The sequence below is a fragment of the Bactrocera tryoni genome, chromosome 5 (assembly GCF_016617805.1).
Source record: "Bactrocera tryoni isolate S06 chromosome 5, CSIRO_BtryS06_freeze2, whole genome shotgun sequence".
In the NCBI taxonomy this organism is placed as follows: Eukaryota; Metazoa; Arthropoda; class Insecta; order Diptera; family Tephritidae; genus Bactrocera; species Bactrocera tryoni.
The window spans coordinates 69,922,447-69,945,582 of NC_052503.1; the positions used below are offsets into that span (position 1 = coordinate 69,922,447).

The 23,136-nt window shown below is 31.6% G+C and overlaps 1 protein-coding gene across 1 annotated transcript in view; it reads left to right on the forward strand.

The window, feature by feature from the left end:
- Positions 1-2,524: 2,524 nt before the first annotated feature.
- Positions 2,525-23,136, forward strand: part of LOC120777583 (zinc transporter ZIP6) — a 34,581-nt gene continuing 13,969 nt past the window's right edge. Inside the window, exons 1-2 of the mRNA XM_040108998.1 lie at positions 2,525-3,610; positions 22,698-23,001. Coding sequence (XP_039964932.1) covers positions 3,458-3,610; positions 22,698-23,001 — 457 coding nt within the window. The 5' untranslated portion in view covers positions 2,525-3,457. The remainder of the gene's footprint in view (positions 3,611-22,697; positions 23,002-23,136) is intronic.

The window sequence follows — 23,136 nt, forward strand, 5'->3', positions numbered from 1 at the left end:
TAGAAATAAGTATATTTAATAATAGTATATTTTTTAGAAATATCAATATATTCTTGCTAACTATTATACGATTGTACAATTACAAGTTTCGCATTTTACATTTGTGTAGTGCGACTGTGATGAAGTTCTCTTGATTGTTAAGGTTATATTTTAGCCGAGTACCTTAAATAGAGGCAAAAAATATTTTATAATGAATAAGCATCATCCAAATATAACTAAAATATAATCTACAGTGAAGTTCTAGCTTTCCAAGGGTTATTATTATTCCAATAGAAAAAAAATTATATGAAAATGTATCAAGAAAAGCATTTATGAACAAGTGGAACAGCCTAATAAAAACAATTTAACCTACGATAACGGTAAGTTCGAAGAGCTAAGTTCGGGTATAACCGCACATTTCGTACTTTTTGAACTTGAAAGAATTAAAGCCAGGGAAGTAACTTCAGGTACATAAAGCCTGTTGGTTATATGGGGTCTAGGGCGAGTTTTAATCAGATTTTAATAATTTTAAGATCAAATATTCACTGTTATAAAAATAACACGCTCTCTCAATTTTATTAAGATAACTCACGGAATGTGTGAGTACGAAGAGCTTGACAAGGTGGCTGACATTGGTATTGCTCAAAAATTCTACGAAAAGATGCGGCAACTAACAGAAGGCTTCAAGACCTTCAAGCATACACTTGCAGAACCCCCAGAGGTAATCTAGTAACCGACGCCCAGAGCATGCTAAAATTATGCGGAAAACACTTCTCCAACCTGGTGAATGACAGGGAAAACTTAACACCAAGAGATGGTGAACACAATACCCAATCGGTGAGGATGGTGCGGACGATACATTGCCCGACAATGAAGAAGTTCGAATAACAGTTACCTGTCTGCCGATGGATTGCCAACCCAGCTATTCAAACAAAGCGAAGAACTGCTAAGGAGTATGCATCAGCTTCTTTGTAGAATATGGTCGGACGATAAAATACCCGGCGATTGGAATTTAAGTCACGTCTGCCCCGTTCATGAAAAAGGGAGACCCCACAACACAAATACCGTGGGATAAGCCTCCCCAATATCGCATATAAGAAGTGTGAAAGATTAAAGCCAACCGACAACAAACTGATTGGATCTTATCAGTTTGGTTTGAAGCGTGCAAAATCAGCAACTGACCAGATGTGCCGCTTTTGAGAGCACGAAAAGGAGCTGCCTTTATGCCGCTATGTTCCCGCAAAACTAATACGGCTGTTAAACTGCCGTTGAGCAATACCAAAAGCTCCGTCGGAATCGTGAAGGACGTCTCAGAGCCGTTCGATACTAAATAAGGTATCAGACAAGGCGACTCTCTATCGTGTATCTTAGAGAAATAAAATTCTTCTGCAAGAGTGTATAGCTGCTGAGGTACGCAGCCTTTAGTTCTGCTTTCTACAGACTGCATAAGGAAGCGAAGCAAAAGGGGCAGGTAAGGCAAGAGGGAAAGATATCAAACAAATAATCGTCGCACTCGCGACTTGGTTCGCACATCGCTATTGACAGTCATAACTTCGAAGTCGTTGATAATTTCGTTTATCTTGGAATCAGCATTAACACCAACAACAACATCAGCTTTGAAATCCAAAGCAGATTAACTCTTGCCAACAGGTGCTATTTCGTACTGAGTAGGCAATCGAGAAGTAAAGTCCTCTTTTACAAGTCACTCATCATCCCCGTTCGGCTATATGATGCAGAGGCATGGACATACCCGCCGGTGGAAGCAGAGGAAGAGGAAGATCTCTACGGCTTTGGAAAGAACAGGTGGAGAAGGACCTGCCTACAATTGGAATCTCCAATTGGCGCCAAACAGCGAAAAACGAAGGACGACTGGTGCGCTGTTGTAAACTCGGCGATAGCCGCGTAAGCGGTGTCTATGCCAATAAAGAAGAGGAAGACTTATTACTTAAATAATACGCTTCGCTATGCGATAATCTGATTACATGACTGACAAATCTAACTATTTACGCTCGTTTTAAACAATTACGATTTAATATTTACTGTTATGTAATTAGTAGTACTAATTATCAACAAAAAGCTGCTAAAAAATGCACCTAATAAACGCTAAATCAGTGACATAATACTAATCTAAATATTACTATATGCTTATGTCATTATCTATTCAATAAAATACATATGTTAAATAGAAGTTGCTTATACGCCCCCGCAAACAAGAACGCAATAACCAGAATGTGTGCGCCTAAGCTCCCCCTCATAAATCTATTTAACTGTCACTGTAACGTTAACATAAGCTTTCGCTCAATATTGATAGCCAGAAGCTAAGCACAACAACACTTTGTCAGCTGCTACGAAAATCACCGACAAATCGCGCGCAAAGCTGCGCAGCCACTCGCAAGCAAGCAACTCGTTACTTCCAGAAATGATCGTCTCTCTGTTAAGATGGGTACTTGTGTATGTGTGTGCGACAGCCGATCGTTAAACATACTCGCTACTGGATTAAAATAGCGCGTTTCGAGACCTAAACCGTTTAATAGTCCGTCAACCGCTCAACGGTAAAGCGGTTCAACACAGCGAGCGCGTAAAGTAGCCAACGAACGAATGTGAATTGTAGTGAAAAATAATAAAAACAAATTGTGTAAATACTTATTTAGCAACGGTTGTATGTTGTAAGTGACAGTGACAGCGTTTGGCGTGCGATTCAAGTGCGAACGTTCAACGCTTGAATTAAGAAATTAAGCGCAGCTTTTGTTGTGAACAAATAAAGCCAGGCAACACCAAAAAGTGACGCGAAAAAGTCATAATTTCAGTATAAAAACGAGACTATTTCGGTTAATTGGCGAACAGTAGGAAATTATTGTTGCCCAAGCGTGAAATAAGTGTTGTGAATGGTCAAAGCAAATGTGGTGAAAGATATAACAAAACAAAACTAGACGAATTTGTAAGCGAATAATGAAACATAAAATGTAACTGTTTTGAACGAAACGAATTTTTTTAACAAAACGAAGCGCTAAATACTGACTCTGTTATTTTAAGCGATATAAAAACGTCATACTTTAATATTTTTGTAAACTTATAAAAAAATATGAATTGGTGAAACACATTGTGAACGTACAACGAAGTATGAACAAGTGAAACACGTTATTATATCGAAATTCGAGCAGCTAAAAACTATTATTTGAACTAAAAAAGAAAAAAATTGATTTTTATAAAGTTTGCCTTAAAGTTAAGTTTTATCGAAAGAGTGCGTTGAAACAAAAAATTGTGAACAAGTGAAACACGTGATTATATCGAAATTCGAGCAGCTAAAAATCATATTTTTTAATACTCTTTATTGTTAAATTTTTTTCTGAAAATTTCGGAAAATTTGTATGTAAATAGTCAAAAATTCGTCAAAACACTTTCTTAACCTTAAAAAAACAATTTTTGTTCCGGAAAATCACGAATTCTTCCACTGAAAAACTTGCGTATATATAAAAAAATGGCTTCATCCACGCTTGCTCACATTTTTGCTGCAATTTTTGTTTGCTACCTCTGCGGCACACTGCAACAAGCTCATGCTGCCACAGAGTACAACCGTTATTTGGCGCATATTTTTCAAAAATATGGCACTGGTGGCACAATTTCATTCGAGGTGAGTGGTGAAATATTATTATTTTTTAAATTTAGTTTTAAAAGTTTTTCTTAAGGAACCTGATTTTTTCGAGAACAACTTGAAATATTTCATTTTCGAACTACTCGTGTTTCAAAAAAGTAAAAGTTAGTAAAATTAATATTACTTTTTATATACCATGTCATAATTTATATATAATTCTGTTCTCAAGTATAAAAAATTTTAGTTTTAAATTTTTTTTTAACAGGAACCTAACTTTTTTCGATAATGTCTTGAATTTGAATACAATTTTCGGGCTTTTAAGGTTTCAAAAAAGTAAAAATTTGCAAAATTAATATTAATTTTCATATAAAATTTTATAATTTTTATATAATTCGGAACTCTATTATAAAAAGTTTTATTTTTATAAAATTAAGAAACCTGTTTTTTAAAACATTTTAAAAAACATGTTTTCGAACTTTTCGGATTTTAAAAAGTAAAATTTGGCAAAAGTATTATTAGTTTTCATATATATTTTTAATTCTGATAATTTTTTTATTAAACAAAAACCAAATTTTTTCAACAAAATTTTTAAATAAATTTCTTCGAACTGCTCAGGTTTCAAAAAAGTAAAAATGAGTAAAATTAATATCAATTTTCATATATAATTTAAAAATGTATATATAATTCTGAGCGCAAAAAAATAAATAATTTTTAGTTTCAACTTTTTTTTTTAGAATTTTAAACAAAACCACATTTTTTTTAATTTTTAAATACATAGTTTTCGAACTTTTTGGATTCCAAAACCTAGAAAAGAATAAAATGTAGCATTTAGCTTTATTAAAATTAAACAATTGAAACAAGTAAAGCAATGAATAGCCCTCCACACAGATGACTACTGTCAATGACCTGTATCCATAACGCTATAATGACTTACAGACTGAAATAAAACATGGTACAATATGTTGCTTTTTTTGCTTTTTTAATGAAAAACGTCATAAGTCCAAATGCTGATATATACATTTTACAAATATAAATATAAATCATAATTATCTGCCTCGCAATATACTTAATACATATTGTGACAAAAAGGTACATGTCTCGTTCTGACCGATTTTCGGCCTCTTCAATGAAAATATTGAAAAAGTGTAATGGCAAGAGGGCTCGTCATCTTTCGCGAGTTCGTTCGAATGGTTTTGGTGCATATTTTAGGTATGAAACGCGTTCTTGCTCGACTCGTCCCGATGAAGCTGAATCTTTTGCAAAAAGAGTACCGTAAACAGGTCTTTTTAGGCATGCTTGATCGTGCGAATTCCAATATCACATTCATGGAGAGCATTATAACTACCGATAAAACATGAGTATGTGAGTCTGATATGCAAACAAGACAACAATCATTGCCAAAAGCCGCTCAAAAATCAAGGTGCTTGCGTGTTAACGTCCGTCAAAAACAATCGAAATTGTGGAAGAACAATTCATGGATTTTACACGATTATAAGCGCCAACGCATCGAGCCACGATTGTGACTGAATTTAAAGCCAAAAACGCAATGAATACCATTGATCAACCACCGACTCACCATATTTGGCTTCAAGTGATTTTTTTCTTTTTGCCCAAACTGAAATCGCCATTTTGTAGAACCCGTATTCAGTCGATCGAAGAGTTAAAAAAAGTTCGCTGAAGGAACTGAAGGCGTTTTCCAAAAGTGCGTACATATGAAAAGTGTTTCGAGGACCAGCAAAATCGTTGGCGTAAGTGTATTACATAAGTCTGGTGGGGATTACTTCGAAAGCGACAAAATAAATATTAATGAATAATTAAATATTTTGTGCTTTATTTACGGGTACACTTTAGCTTAACTTTTTTAGCTGCCTCGCAATTAAATATTTACTAAGTATATATAGTATATATTACTTTTTAGGAAATTATTTACAGTACTCAGTCTCGGCCTCAATTATACCTCAAATCAATCAATAATGACTTGATAGAAAGTTGCCATATGGCTTTATCAGTATGTGTTAAAATAAAATGAGTTTAAATTCTCTACAAAATTGTCATTATTATTTCAACAAATATTCGCAGTTATTATTAACAGCATTTTAAGCAGAAATTTACAGCAGCGTTTTAGTACTGTTTACTTTTCTTTAAAAATGCTTTGTAAATATGGCATTCTTTTAATTTTATTAAATATTGCATTTTATATAAGAGAAGTTAAATAAGCTTGCATGTGATAATGAATAGAGTCAATACAACGATTCCGCAAAGCTGAGAATCTACAATCAGCTAGTGTGAGTTAAAAAATAAAATAAATAAAAAGTCAACAATCAATATAGACTTGCGCTACTAAAAGGCAGCAATGGGCTACATGAACTTTCTTGAGATGAATCAACAAGTAGTTTTTAAACTCAGCTTTCCAAAAATAAAAAAATTAAAATTTTGAAATTTTTTATAAAGTGTATAAATATATATATATATTTTTTTTCAATTTTATTAAAAAAATCAATAAACAGTTTTTAAACTCAGCACTCCAAAAATAAAGAATTAAGATTTCGAAATTAAAATTTTGAAATTAAATTATTCTTAAATTTATTCTTATAAACTTTTAAAATAATTTTTTTTTAATTTTAGAAAAATCTATAAATAATTTTTAAACTCAGCTTTCCAAAAATAAAAAAATTATACTATATTTTTTTATAAAATTTTAAAATATTTTTAGTTTTGAGAAAATATTTTTAAAATTTTGAAAAAAATCAATAAATAATTTTTAAACTCAGCTTTCCAAAAATACAAGAAATTAAGATTTTCATTTCGTTTTATATAATATTCAAAAATTAATTTTTTTATAAAATTATAAAAAAATATTTTAAAATTATCTAAATGTAAAAATTAGATTTAATAATCTCCGTATTGTTTAAAAAAAATAACGCGAACTAAACAATTTTCAAATTTATCTTGATTGAAACTTAATATTAACACATTAAGCAGCATACTAAAAACCAAAAAATTAAAATTTTGAATTATATTACCTACATATAACGATATTAAAATTAATTAAATAACCCGAGCTTAAGAGTTAAGGTATTTTCTTTATTAAAACCATTCAAGCTGGATTATATATTTTTATAAAACAACTTTCCAAAAACAAAAATTTGAGATATTGAAATTTTTTAGAAAATTAAAAACTTATCGTAATACTATCTAAATTTAAAAAACATTTAATAAGCTCCGCCTAGTTCAAACAATTGTAAAACAACCCAAGCTTACGAATTTTGAATATTTTTATTAAAATCATTCACTGCTTTCTAAACACCAAATTAAAAATTTTCAAAAATGAAAAAAATCAATTTTTTATAAAACATTTTTTTTTTTCAAAATATTTTAATTTAAAAATCTGTATTTGGGTGCTCAAACTTATATATTCTACAGCGTACAAGAATAAATTTTAAAAGCAGCCTAAAAAAGTTGCTAACAAATTTTTAACTTTTCTTTACCATAACCTTCAAACTTATTACAAATATATTAAACAGCTTTCTGAAAACTGAAAATTTGGATTTTGAATATTTTTTTAAATATTTTTTTTTTTAATTTTCTTATTTTCAAAAATCTTATTTAGATGCCCAAACTTATATAATTTCTTGAAGCATTTTGAACAAAAAAAATTTTAATAGTAGTAGGAGCCAGGGTTGCAAATAAGGCATCTTAAAAATAAAGAAATTACGTTAAAATTACTACTTTTTTATTTTATAAAGCCGAAAATCTGTACCAAAAATAATTTTCAAGTTTTCAAACTAATCTACATACTTAATAATATTCAAATTCAAAAAAAGAATTGAAAAACTAAAATATAAGTTTTGATGCCAAGTACCGTTTAGAAAAATAATAAAATGTTAATCCAAAGTTTCTAAAAAAAATTTAATAAAAACTGTTTATGAAATTACATTTTTTATTTTTTTAAAAAAAACATGTTTTTGAAATAAAATTTTTTTCTTCAAAATAATTTTAAAATTCAAATACCGAATTGAAAAACTGATAATAAATTTTTGATCCCAAATACCGGTTTGCAAATTAATAAAATGTTAGTCTAAAGTTTCTAACAAAAATTAAAAAAAAAATGTTTTTGAAATCAAATTTTTTCTTTTTTTTTATAAAAGACATTTTTGAAATTAAATTTTTTTTTTAATGAAAGAATTTTTTTAAATTACATTTTTCGATATTTTTTTTATAAAAGATGTTTTTGAAATTAAAGTTTTTCGCATTTGCGTAAGTGTGTCCATTCCATTTTGAACTAGAACTATACAATAATACTACAACAATAACCTACAACGCTTTAGAGTTGTAGTCGGCTCACATAGGCAAAGTATTTTTACTTTATCCATTTTATGTAAATACCGATTTATTTTTTAAATTTTTAATTTCGATTTGCATTTGAAAATTCAAGTTTACATTTTCAACCTTTAACAAAGTCAATCCCAATCTCAACATTTTTAAACTTCTACCTGAGATGGATCAAAAACTCTAGTTTCAATTTATAATCTACCTATATTGGTTCAAAATTCAATTTTCAATTTTTAAACTCAAACAAAATCAATTACAATTTTGGCATAAAAAATTAAAATTTAATTTTTAATCCGAAATTTTTTAAATAAAAAAAATCACAATCTTGTTAGGTAGTTTTGAAATTTTCCTTATTAACGTTAAAGCTTAATATAAATGCATTAAAACCACACTTCAAGTGATCTGCTGAATAAAAAAGTATTATATGTCTCAAAACTCAGTATAAAATCACTTAATAAATTGTATTAATATTTTATTCTAAAAATAGTAAACCTTAGCAGCTTTTACTATAAATAAATTTGTATAGCAGTCTACATTATCTTAATTATATATACGAGAGAACCCTATAATCATATTTACAGAGTTTTATACGCCATATAAAATGTAGTACTCTTTCCTTTATGCAATTTTCTACTTAATCCAAGCGACACATTTTCAAATCACTATCGCGTATGTCTTCTGCAAGAGCTTAACGCTGCTGTAATGAGCAAATAATTGAAGAAAGAGACTGACAGTCAGATAAATCGCGACATGGCTAGATACAAGCTCATATTTAATATATAAACAACCAGCTATATATACATATACTATATCTATCTGAAATATATGTCTTTATAGCAGCGGACAACATGCTGCGCTGTTGACTACTTTAAGCGTTTGTGTACATATGTATGTACATACTCGTACACCTCTTATCAACGCCAACTAACTAACTGGCTGTTTATCTGACATTCTTCTCACTTGATCTCCATTTAAGCGCGATCTCAAAGTGACAACGCAACGTGCAATAAGCGTTTAGCAGTGCTATCTTAATCTGCTTTATTAAAATTTTTGTTCATTATTTAATATTTCTATACGCTGGCCACATGTTGCTACAGAGTATAATAGTTTTGTTCAAGAAATCAGTCAATGTGTGAGATATATAGTTGAAATTCAGAGAGCATCATTTGCTGATAGTAAAATGTCTGTGTGCTACAAATGGGTTTCCTTAGCTCCCATATACCTAATATAGAGATTTTCGAACATCCGGGTGACTTTATACCGCATATATCAGCCATTATGTGAGTTTTCTTAATAAAATTGAGAGAGCGTGTTTTCTTATAACGGCGCAATTTGTGCTAAGAATGAATAAAATCGGGTGAAAATCTATTCTAGACCCCATATAGCCAACAAATCTTATGTACCTGAAAGTATTACGCCGTCTTTAATCTTTGCAACTTGCAAGAGTATGAAATGTGCGGTTATACCCGCATTTAGCCCTTCCTTACTTCTTTTTCTTAATTATTTAATGTTCTTTGTTTATAAACTTAATGACATACAGACATATGTAGGCTTGTTTATCTAATGAATAGTTGTTTTATTTTATCAAATTTATGGCTCTAGATTTGTAAGAGTATTTTGAAATTGTTATTTCACGTCACCAAAGAAATGAAATCACATTTTTAAATAGCACTCGAGCAATAGTTAGCAAATAAGTGGTTAAAAAGGTAACAAACACTTAAGTGGGCATGAGAGAAAATTCACTTACAGGTTATAAGCGCCCCTACACTTGAATATACTTCCAGCACAACTTTCTCCCATATAACATTTAAATCATTAAACACATTAATATTGTAGCATTCCTATCAAGTTCACATTATATATTAAATACTGAACTCATCACCGGCTGATAACTGGTTCAACGTTCGGTATTAAGGGCATCTTGCATAAAGCCAAGCCGCCGCATTTTTTGCCTTGTCAGTCAGCTTTCTAATCAAGTTTAATTAACGACTGGTGACTTATTTACATAAATGTTGCATAGATCTTGACATTTACAATATAAGATTATGCTATAATTCATATAGAGCTGCCGCTACTTATCAGTTTCAATTCCAACAGCATTAAGAGTCATTAAGAATGCATTTTCAGTTTGACGTATTTAATATTTATTTAGTAGAAATGTTGCAAGATGGATTTAAATGAGATTAGTACACCTGCTGCTATGGAGAGATTACGTTTATCAATTGGAACAGCACGGTATCTTTCGCTTTTTGGGTTAAATAAATCTGCCGCTGCATGGAATTTCGGAATTTACAGGTGGAATAATTTTTTTGATCACATTTTACATATAAAATTCTAGTAGTAAATTCATAAAATAAAAACAAAACGTTAACTTCGCAGCGAAACTATAATACGCTTCACAGGTGCATAAAAGGGTATTAAAAGCTCTTTATCATGATTTTCGGTCAGATCGGTCAGTTTCAATGGCTATATGCTAAAGTGGTTCGAACTGAAAAATATGTTCTATGATTGTAGCGATGCTTTGAATAATATGTATGTATATGTATATGTATGTACATTTCTTTTCGACGTTTCCTTGTAGCAAACTTTTCTGTATTCAGTTCAGAGTATAATAAATTGCATCCTCTCTATAGAAAAAATTTATATTTTAGAAGCTTTATAATGCAATATGAAAACGTGAATATCTTTACAATTTATTTACAAAAAAAGTGCTAAGAAAACACTTAACACTTTTTATTTTTAAGTACTATTGCTTATTTGCTTGCAAAGTTCAAAAAGTTTACCGCTAACCTAATGAAGTAAAAGTTTTCCCAACACCAATAAAACCCCCATTAAAACTGGCAAATAAAAATAAACGTGATCTTCAATTCAGGCAACACATTATCTCTTAACAATATTACAGTTATAAGCTGAATTAATTATTTCTGACTCAGTTTCGCTTTTGCCTAATCACGTTTTTTCATCGCTATTAAAAAAGAGTTTCACAACAAAACTTTTTGCAATATCTACAGCAATTAGATGTTTAATTTGTTTATAATTTATAGGGCGGAAGTATTTAATAACTAATTAAAATATATGGATTCACATGTAGGCCCATTTAAATAAGCAGATACAACGCGCATTTGAGTTCCTGATTTCTTGATTTTTCGTTTATAAATGTTTATATTCAAACTTTTTTTGTAACAACATTTTTTTGAAATAATGCTATAGTTGAATTTTGAAATGTTAAGCATTGGCAAAATATTATATATGTCAATATTTATTATAAATAAACATTTGTTTGAAATTATTTACAAAATAGTACTCACTTTGAAATCTCCGCATTCATTCACAATTATTCTGCCTTCAGTCAACACCTCCAAACTGCATTTAATAGCCGACAAACACTTTCTCTTCCAAACGAGTGTTTCTGCACACTTCACTTCTCACATCTACATATCATGTTTTGCCACAAATATTTATTTTTTTGCTAATTGCACCATAAAATTTTCTGTTAAATCTCGCGCGTCACATTTCTTCACCTACCCGAAACTTCAGTTATATTATTCCCCGCGATTTACAAACAATTATTCTTGCTACTCGTCGTTATGCTAAATTGTCAGCTTAATGTTATAATACATGCCAAACAAATTTTGTACCAACAAAGCTCTTTGATGCAAAATTCCGTTTGCTTTTTCTGCGATGCACATTCACGTTTGTGCATGCTATACTCGCACTCGTTACTTGGTTGCTGCACAGGACAGCTATGTTCTGCCTCTGCCTGCGCCAATCGCTGTTGCGCACATTCTTTTCACTTGCATAAATAACATATTCGTACTCGTTACTTGGTTGCTACGCAAGACAGCTATGTTCTGCCTCTGCCTGCGCCAGTCTCTGCTACGCACATTCTTTTCACTTGCATGAATAACATACTCGTACTCCTTACTTGGTTGCTGCGCAGGACAGCTATGTTCTGCCTCTGCCTGCGCCGGTCTCCGCTACGCACATTCTTTTCACTTGCAAAAACTCGCACTAAAAATATTGTCCACACTGTACAATCGATTAAACACTTTAATTAGTTATATTTTATCAACAAATTATGTAATTAAGTTCACAATTAAGCAGGAAATTCAATATTTTCACTGATCAAGCGTACGCTGTCAAAAAGGAACGGTAACTGAAAGCAACTGCTGGAAAAGGAAATTGGAATATTTTCTATATTGAAAATGTAGGGTTGCATTAAAATAGTTAAAAAAAAACTTACCAAATTTAATTGATTTCGAATGGCTACCCTCCGCAACAATTCATTGTGCGCAAGTCCTTACTTTATCGCTATTTCCGTATTCCTTCTCACTACGCTATCTCTTCGCAGATGTCGCTGGCAAATACGCACAGACTCATTTCGTTATTGCATTTGTAATACCCTCGTAAGAAATTACCAACAAAGTCTTCCGCTTTAACACTTCCTTCGTTATTCGTGCAATGCACACACACTCATATACACAGCCGTATACATACATGTAATTACGCACACTTATCTCAAATGACGCGCAAGCCAGCTATGCTTAAGCGCTGCCGACGCCAGCAACTGCTGCGCAAATTCTTTTCACTTGTGCAAATTATCCGAAGAAAAACATCGCTGGCACTCTAATTGTTAGATAAATCGATTAAATAACAGCATAAGTTATATTCTAACACTAAATTACGCAATTTAATTCACAATTTAACACGAAATTCAATATTTTACCGAGAACGCGTTACCCGCTCAACTTTTTCGACGGCAAAAGGAACGGGAACTGAAAGGAAATATTAGAAGAGGATGTAGAGTTGCCTTAGTTATTAAAAATTGTAATTTTAAACCGTGTCACTAAAGGGAAACAATTTTGTTGTATTAGCTATTTTAAATAATTGTAGATATTCATTTAAATATATTTTTCTTTTTCGTTTGTATTAACAAACTATTATTTTCATTGTCAGAGAATTTTTATTAAATCGATAAAAATAAATTGTAAGCTTTTATATTAATTTTTGTAATAACTAGGCAACCCTATTTCCTCTTCTCTCAGCTGTTATTAGTTCCCGTTCCTTTTTATTTTCAAAGCAAAAAAGTTGCTCGCTTAAACGTTAACTTGGAAAATATTAATTAGTGCTATTTTGTACTTAAAAATTAAGATTGATGTCAAAACAAATCAAATAATTTATATTAAACAATTTCTGTGTAAAGTTTATTGCATGCAATATTTTTATGTGATTAATTTGTAAGTGAAAATAAAGGGCAACGCAGGAGTCGACGCCGGCAGCGGTGAAGCATAGCTGGCAAGCGCAGTAGTTGCAGTGTATATACATACAGGTATGTATGTTTATGTTTGCAAAAATATGTAATTAATAAGCAAAGGGCATATAAATGTTAAGTTTTGTTTTGTTTCGCGTTTAGTAAAACAATAACAACATTGAAAGAAAAAGTAGTAAATAATTGTGGTAAAAATTTCTACAGACGAGATTGCACGGAGCTACGGTGTAAAGGAGGTGTGATATAGATTAGTGGTAGTACAAAATCTCTAATCAGTAAAATATAATATATAAGTAAATAGTGAAATATAATTAATATATAATGAAAGTGTGATTGAGTAATATGAATAATTAGAAATCTAATATTGGAGTGAAAGTTTCAACTACTGACAAAATAGACTAAAGTAAATTGAAGATATAGACATTAACAAGTTTTACACAGGGTTTTCCAATAGGAATGATATGATTTCTAAATGTCGTTTTGGCCATTTTTAATGTGTCACGATCCGTACTATAACTGGTGATCCAAGTAAAGGTAGTTTTTTCAATAGCTTTATTTTGACCGACAATGTGTGAGTTGGGTCAAGCTGTCATGTTATTTTTGTTCAGTATTGTTTGACATTTCATCATGAAAAGACTTTCGCCTTAACAACGATTACAAATCGTTCAACTTTACGAAAATTTACGTTTTTAAAGAATATATTTCACGCGCTACGCTCATCTTATGGTCAACCTAATCGACCTACTGAGCGTGTTATTCGCAACACCATCATCTATCTTGAGACCCAGCATTCATTATTGAATATTATTCGACCCAATATATTACGTCCAGCACGCAGTGAAGAAAATGTAGCAGCCGTAGCCGAGAGTGTACAAGTGGAGAATCGATTAGGCGCCGTTCGCAGCAACTCTGACTGACGTATGGAACAACTTGACGCATTTTACATCGAGATTTTAAATTGAAAGCATACAAAATGCAGCTTGTGCAAGAACTGAAACCCTCCCAAACGACATCGTTTCGCTCTATGGGCTCTTGAAAAGTTCCAAGAAGATCCGAGCCAAATTTTGTTGATTATGACTCAATGGGTATGTAAATAAGCAAAATTGAGACATATAGGACGAAAAACAACCTGAAGAGATTAAAGAGCTGCCATTTCATCCAGAAAAAATAACAGTTTGGTGCGATTTGGTGCATATTGCTTCAAATATGATACCGGTGAGAACCTAACTATCAATGGCGACAGTTATCGCGGCATGATAACCGGCTATTTGATGCCTAAAATCGAAGCTCCTGAACTCGGCGACATTTGGTTTCAATTGGACGGCGCCACTTCCCACAAATCTTATCAATAAATGGATTTATTGAGAGAGCACTTCGGTGAGCAGATAGTTTTACATTTTGGTCCGGTCGATTGATTACCAAGATCGTGTGATATTACAATGTTAGACTATTTTCTGTGGTAATATGTAAAATCTAAAGTCTATGCGAACAATCCTGCTTTGATTCAGGCGTTTGAGCAAAACTTCACGCGTATTATTCGACAGTTATCAGTCGAAATACTCGAAAGAGTCATCGAGCCTCTGTGTTTTTTCTGTCAACAAGTAGGGAAGCTCAAATTGGATCACCCTTTATATGGAAATTCTGCATCTATAACTTAGTTTTACTACATTTATGTAAATATTTTGTCTCTTTCTTACAAATTTTAAAAAGTGAGCTAATAATTTTTACTGGTTACTGTAAATTATAACTGAGCAGCTAGGATATCACAGTGAAAAAATAAAACCAAATGTTTAACATGATCGTGTATACAAAATCATTCCTATATATTCGTATATTTACACAGATTTATGTATATGTTAATTACTGCAGTGAAATTATAAATTTAATAGTCGACATGTGTCGGAGCGCAAATTATAATTTAAGACGTGAGTTATGCGGAGAAAATAAAAAAGTGATATTCAAAGAATTGAATGAAGTGGAATAAATTGCAAAAATTTACATATATAATATATAGTTAGGGGACTCCCAACTTGTCATAACACATCATGAAATCATAAAATTATAAATTTTTAAACTTTTTTAAAACAAATTGTTGTTGTGTGGAATCAAAAATGAGTCTTGTCAATTATAATTTCCAACGCTATGTTTTCGGTTCATTATAACTTATAACTTTATGGCACTAGTATATGTATAAATATAATCATCATATATCAATATACTGTCTTCACATACATACATATTATCATATTATATAATATACATAAATATGCGCATAAGTGAATACATATCGTCACCTAAAGTCAAAACTGCGTATCATCAAAAAAAACGAAATAGAATTTTTATTGCTTACGATTTACTATATAGTTTTATATAATGGGTTGTCAAAAAAGTCTTCTCCATGTTTGCGACGCTATAACTCACGAACGACTTAAAAGAAACGACAATCAATCAAACACAAGTTAGCGCGTGAAATGAGCTTTCCAAAAAGGTATAGCATGACCCGATGCGACGAATAAAACTAGAACTACGCGCTTTCAGAGCCAACTAGCGAAAATACCGCAAGACTTTTTTGACAACCTATTATATGAATCATAAAATTTTAACCCCCCGCTGACAGATATAACCGATATGTAACCGATATGTAACCAATATATAACCAATTTATAACCAAAACTCAAATTTTGCTTCAATATAAGCGGTGTCTATTATATCGTTTTTCTTTCGCCTGTAAACTTATGAAAAGTGATGTTACGTTATTTTGCATTTTTAGTGACGATATGAAACTATGTATATGGGTATAGTATATTTATAAAGAACATTCCCTTTTTATCACGGACAGTGAAAGATCTTCAATATACCGTCTTTTCATACATATTACCATATTATATAACATACATAAACTCAAATTTATTTGCACATATATAGTTTACAATGATCGCTCATAAATTCCTAACTACAACTTCAAAAGTGTATGCGTCTATTCACTGAAATAAAAGCATTAATTGCCAACGCAGAGTTTGCATGCAAATATGCTTCTGAACAAGTGCGAATAATAGAGACAAATTGATTATTGTAGACATATGCATAGGCAGGTATGTCTACAAATATGTGAATATGTATATAACAATGCTTATGACCAACGCCTGCGCATGGTATGCATATTCTTAGGTGTGCATGTTTGTAAAACTCAATAAAATCTATGCAAATTTGTATGCGTTGCGCATAGATTTTACTGTCGCCGACGTCCAGCGTTACTAAAAAGCGGATGGGTGGCGTCGCAACTGAACTTTTTTACCATATTTTTATGCACTTGTGTGTATATACCAGCATTTTTATATTATATGCGTGTAGAGACAACAAAAAAGATGAAGAGATGTGAAACCAGCAAGGAAATTTTTTTATATACTTTGCTGTTAGATGCCAAATTTGATAAAAAAAATTTTCGGAGTTTATAATTTTTACTATACAATTTTACTGTTAGCTATTACAGCAGCAAAAATTCATATTCAGTATCCAAAAATGTGTTTTATTTTTCCTACAGGGTTTGTAGCTATTGTTTTTTAAACGTAATCTTAGTCGCATAGCTGATTTATAAACGGCGAATCGTTGACTACCACAAAAACATTAATGAGATAAGGCGCACACAAACATGCTTGCCATAAAAAATGGCGAAAAGTTTGGCAAATTTCGTCAGCAATAGATTTGTCACACTTGTCGGCGATTTGTTTAAGTTTTTGGTCGGATGGCAACTTGCTTCCTACATAGCTTAAAATCTATGTTAATTAAACGCAACTGAAAGTAAGCTTGCGTGCGCACAATGTACCCAAAACCTGCGCACTTATACAGCTAACTATATATCGTTACCTAAAATGCAAAACAACGTATCATCAAAAATAACGAAATTGAGTTTTTAGTGCTTACGATTCATTAGATCATATTACATACATGTAGCATAAAATTTGCAGCTGCTGCTGTCAGACATAACCAATATATAACCATTTTATAACCAATATATAATCATTTTATAACCAATATATAATTATTTTATAGCCAAATATATAACCATTTTTTAACCAATATATAACCATTTTATAAGCAAATATGTAACCATTTTATAACCAATATATAACCATTTTATAACCAAATATATAACCATTTTATAACCAAATATATAACCATTTTATAACCTATATATAACCATTTTATAACCAAAACTCAAAATTTATTTCAATATGTGTGGTTTCTATTATATCGTTTTTCCTTCGCCCTAACTTATGAAAAGTGATGTTACGTTGTTTTGCAGTTTAGGTGACGATATACACATATAACTATATACATATATAATTATATATACATATATATAATTATATATATATATATTTATGTATATGTACCGCTTATAAGCGTGCGAACATTGCTCAAAACGCGTGCGTGACCGAAATGAACGAAATTGAGCGTAAAAGCCAATAAACCTTTCATTCAACACTGTACTATTTATGTACTTTATTATATATACATATGTATGTACATACATACTTGTATATTATTTATTGTGCAATATTTTATGTAGCAATTGCCAGATTTGTATGCCTAGCAAACCCTTTCGCTACATTTTATAGCTATTCAAGCAATGGTTTAGCACATTTGCGCACACAGACATAAACATTAATGAACGCAAATATTTTTTCACAAGCATGTTACTTATACATATATACATATGTATGTAGTTGTTGAATATTATTAACACCGCATCATTTGGCGGTTGCGATATTCAGCTAGCACATGCACTAAGTCTCAGTTCAAGGCTTGTTAGCCGTTAGTTTGGAGAATACCAACAGTGAGTAACGAAAATGTGCAGCTTGATATAGTAGGGGCTTTATTGCTATATTATAATATTTAATAATAATAATAATTATTATTATTATTACTATTATTATTACTACTATTATTATTATTATTATTATTATTATTATTATTATTATTAAAGAAATTTCGAACATATGTTGCATTATTTGGTAGTTGAACGGAATTTCATCTCCAATTTATGCGGTAACGGTATGCCTTGCTATCGAAAAATGCTAAGCTTACAAGCTTCAAATTCAACTGTAAAGTGAAGACGGATTTTTATAATTAATATTTTTATGTTCGAAATACACTCGTGTGTTTAAAATTGTGTGTATTGTGAATTATTTGTTTAAAAAAAAATTATTTACAAAAATTTAGCTGCAAGTATATATGTATATGTATGTACGTCTATGATAAAATCTACATAAAATCAAGTGAAATTGTTAACTACGGCTGCACCAAAGCTGTAATACCCTACACAGGTGCATTCATTATACACATAAAAGTGTACAAAAAATTTTAATCTTGATTTTGATCGTTAAGTTTGTATGACAGCTGTATGCTATAGTGGTCTGATTTGAACAATTTTTTCGGAAATTGTAGCGTTCTCTTAGCAAATAAACCGTACCAAAATTCGCGTAGATATTTTGTCAAATAAAAAAGTTTGCCATACGAGCACTTAATTTTGTTCGAACCGTTTGTATGGCAGCTATAAGCTATAGTAACCCGATCTGAATAATTTCTACACATATTGTAGCATGCTTCCGTATAATTATCTATAAAAAATTTCTTGTAGATAATTTAACAAATAAAAAAGTTTTTCACACAAAGACTTGTATTCGATTGATCAGTTTGTATGACAGCTATAATCTATAGTAGTCCGTTATCGACGATTCCATCAAATAAATAGCTTCTTAGGTAGAAAAGAAGGTGTGCAGCATTTTAGTTCGATATCTCAATAAATCGCGTATCTACAGACAGGCGGACATGGCGAGATACACTCAGCTCGTCACGCTGATCATTTTTGTATGCATGTTCAAGGTATAAAAAGTATTTCCCTCAATTTACTTTCGAGTATATTTGTCTACGATATGATCTATATTAAAATGATAAGCTACTTTGGTGGGCAAATGTAAATATCGTAACAATTTCACATAATCAATATTCATTGAGACCAATTTCTGCTAAACAAAAGTCCTTATAATTCAGTTTTTTTATATTACAAATTGAAATGACACTTAAAAATAATCTCACATATACATATGTATATGAAAACCGAACTGCTGCTTTTTATTGCATACTACAGTACTTCCATAAACTATCAATTATATACAACCAGCTGCCGCTACTAAACAAACGTCTCGAACATAAGTATTATTTAAAGTTTTTTGAGCGTAAATCATGTGCGACATACAACTGATAACATAACATTTACTATTTATTAATTTATTTTACTATTTCTAATATAAATAATGACATTTATTTACAATAATTACACCGCTTCATTTACTACGCTCATATATAACAGGTAGCAGTCGTTGTGTAGGGGGCGTATACGCAATATTTCGGCACAATTTTATTGTGATTTCATTTTTCTGCACTATTTAGCATTCAAGTCAGCAATTTAGCCAACAAAACATTGCCAATTTAGCATAGTATGAAATACGTACATTTTATAAACACACATACTTACTTACATATATGTATGTATGTTTATGTTGGCATACTTAAATTAAACACTAAAGTAGCAATTTAGTCAGCGGCTACGATAACGGTGCAATTTATGTTTAATGTGTTGAGAAATTGAATTTTACTATTTATTTTAACATTAACTATTATTTATTTTATTGTTTGCCGAGCAGAAGCTGTATGACGCTTCAGTTTTGAAGCCATAAATGGATAAATTTTCATACAAGTTACAGCTGATATTTAATTATGACTGTATTTGCGTTACTTACGGCATACGTATTTCTCAAATAACGGTAATGGTAATGATTTTAAAAACAAAAAAGCGAAAACTAAAACTTCGAGTACAGTGTAGCTAAGATAGACTGCTCAAATGCATTTTTTTTATCGGATAAAAGTTCATTAGAAGAGCTTTAACTTGATTTTGATTGGTGAATTTGTATGGCAGCTATATGCTATAGTAGTTCGATCTAAACAATACTTGCAAAGATTGTAGCGTTGCTTTGGGCAATATCGTATGTCAAATGTCGTGCAGATATCTTTTCAAATAAGAAAGTTTTTCATAGTAGGATTAGAGTTTGATCGTTCAGTTTGTATGACAGCTATATGCTATAGTCATCCGATCTAAGCAATAGATTCGAAGATTGTAGCGATATCTTTGATAATAATCTCTGCAAAATTTCGTGTAGATATCTGCTCGAATAAAAAAGTTTTCCATACACGGACTAGATTCTTATCGATAAGTTTGTATGGCAGCTATATGATATAGTGACCCGATCTAAACGATTTTTTCATGGAATATACCACTGCCTTGGGGAATATTGTATGTCGAATTTCGTGAAGATATCTTGTCAAATAAAAAAGTTTTTGATACTAGGATTAGAGTTTGATCGTTCAGTTTATATGGCAGCTATATGATATAGTGATCCGATCTGAACGATTTCTTCATGGAATATACCATTGCCTTGGGGAATATTGTATGTCGAATTTCGTGAAGATACCTTGTCAAAAAAAAAAAGTTTTTCACACAAAAACTTGATTTAATCGGTCAGTTTGTATGACAGCTGTAAGCAATATTGGTCTTAACTTAACAAGTTGTTCAGAGATTGTAGCGCTCTCTTAAACAGTTATCTATATCAATTTTTGTTAAGCATGTCTTTTTAAATAAAAAAGTTTTCCATACAAGGATCACATTTTTATCGATTACTTTGTACGGCAGCTATAGGCTATAGTTGTCCGATATCGGCTTTTCCGACAAATAAGCAGCCTCTTGAAGAGAAGAGAACCTGTACAAAATTTTAAAGCGATATCTCAAAAATTTACCTAGTAGTTAAACCGACATACATAGCTCATCACTCTTCCTTCTGGATCTTGAAAACCGTGTAGCTAACTTAACATACCCTGTTCTGTGTATAGAAATACATACAAGTATATAGAACACGCTTAGCAATACTTCCTTGCAAAATATATTTGTTTTTATGAATGTCTAAAAATCTAGCTAATTACTGACTAAACAACAAGCTGGTGTCAGACAAATATTTTCCCGATTGAACTAATAAATATTTTTCGACCAGTTGCATAGATTGTTGCATAATTAACAAAAGTAAATATTATGAGCGTAAATGAGTACGTAAGCGGCTTAAAAACAAGCATATGTTGTTGCTAATTAACCACTAAACTTCAAACTGAGAACAATAGTGTAATATCGAATGCCTGAAAGTGAGTGGCACTAAGCAATTTATTTGCGAGGGCTATCGTCATAAGCACAGTATAAAGAATGGATAAACTAAAATCTTAGTAATGTAACTGTTAACACTAAAATAGTAAATTGACGCACTAGCAACTGAAAGTAACACAAGATTTGGCAATTGGTCCATTAGACATTGTTCAAGGTTCTTATAAAAATTGTGGAGAATGGCGTTAATCGAGTTTTAAAAATATCATAATTAAACCAGACAGGCTTAAGAGATTGCCTCCTAAATCGATTAGTTAGTCTTACAGTGCCTTAAGTAAGGCGGAGACTAAGTCCAAGAACAAGCAGATACCTTCAAATGTATCTTAATAAGATCTTAAGAGGCAATCCGATATCGGGACGGCAAGACGGATGGTTACTCGTACCAAACCTTTTATAAGGCAGAGACTGAGTGCAGGGGGAAACAGATACTTTCAAATGAATCCTTGAAAGAACTTAAGATACAATCCGACATCAGAGACTGAGTCCAATCTTTGTAAGATTTTGAAACACAATCTTACATCGGAACCGCAAAACGAACCCAACACTCTGCCGTAAAGTCGGGTAAAAGTATTGAAAATGCTCGATCCAAGACTAACAGACTATAAGTATAAGTTATAACTCTTTTAAAAACATTCATATTCGAGCTCAGTTTAAGATGGAGACTGGAAAACTGTTGTTCCCGGGCATACTTCCTCAGTATTTCTATGTAAAATGAGTATATACACTCAAGATCGTCCATCCAACAGCACTAACCGGTCTTTCAATAGCCGAAGCACAAAGATTCTCCGTCTACTATTTCTGTAAAGATAGAGAAGGCTGCAGGAAATGTCTAAAGCAGGACAGCAGGGAAATAATGGAGTATATTTTGAGTACTTGAGCCGCATTGGCAAGACTACACTGTAAGCATCTGAGGTCTCCACGGTATGATACACTGGAAGAGGTATCGATAATGTTAAAAATCGCGTCAAACGCGGGCATCCTAACGGATGTCAACTCCTGATGGATCAAGCAGCTGAACTCCATCTGGTATCGCAAAGGCCCAATAGTGGTATACGCGTGGCTTATTGGCCTACCAGATTACCTTAACCTGACCTAACTATTTCTATGACAGAAACCAAAAAAAAAACTGAAATATAAACAATCATCGAAGCTTTATATTTCTAATTTATTTTTAAAACAATATATTATACAATAAAATATAAAAAAAATACACCCAAATCTAAAAATTCTCATTAATATATTGATGCCTGCACTTACAGGGTCTCGAGCATTTGATGTACAATCTAGGCTTGGGACAAATCGAGTTCGAGCCAGAGCATACAGTCGACGTACATCGTCCAAAGGGTTTTAAAATAGATGATGATGCACAATTGACTGCTTATTTTGAGCAGAAAAATTTGCAATTCCAACCCACCGACGAAGATATACAAGTCTTAACGCAGAAAAATGCTCAAGGCAAGGTCACCGACGAATTGGACATACTCATAAAGGAGAAGGAAAAAGGCATTTTGTTGGAGTTCAAAGAGATGCATGATCCAAAGCATAGACATCCGCGTGATAGTGGTAAGTAAAGTGAGACATTAAGAGCAATTAAGTATTTCTTGACAATATTTCCGATGGAGATATACATACATATATGGATAGGGAGGAGTCCGTGAGAAAAACCGCAATGAGCTTTTTTAAAGAATGGTTCGAAGA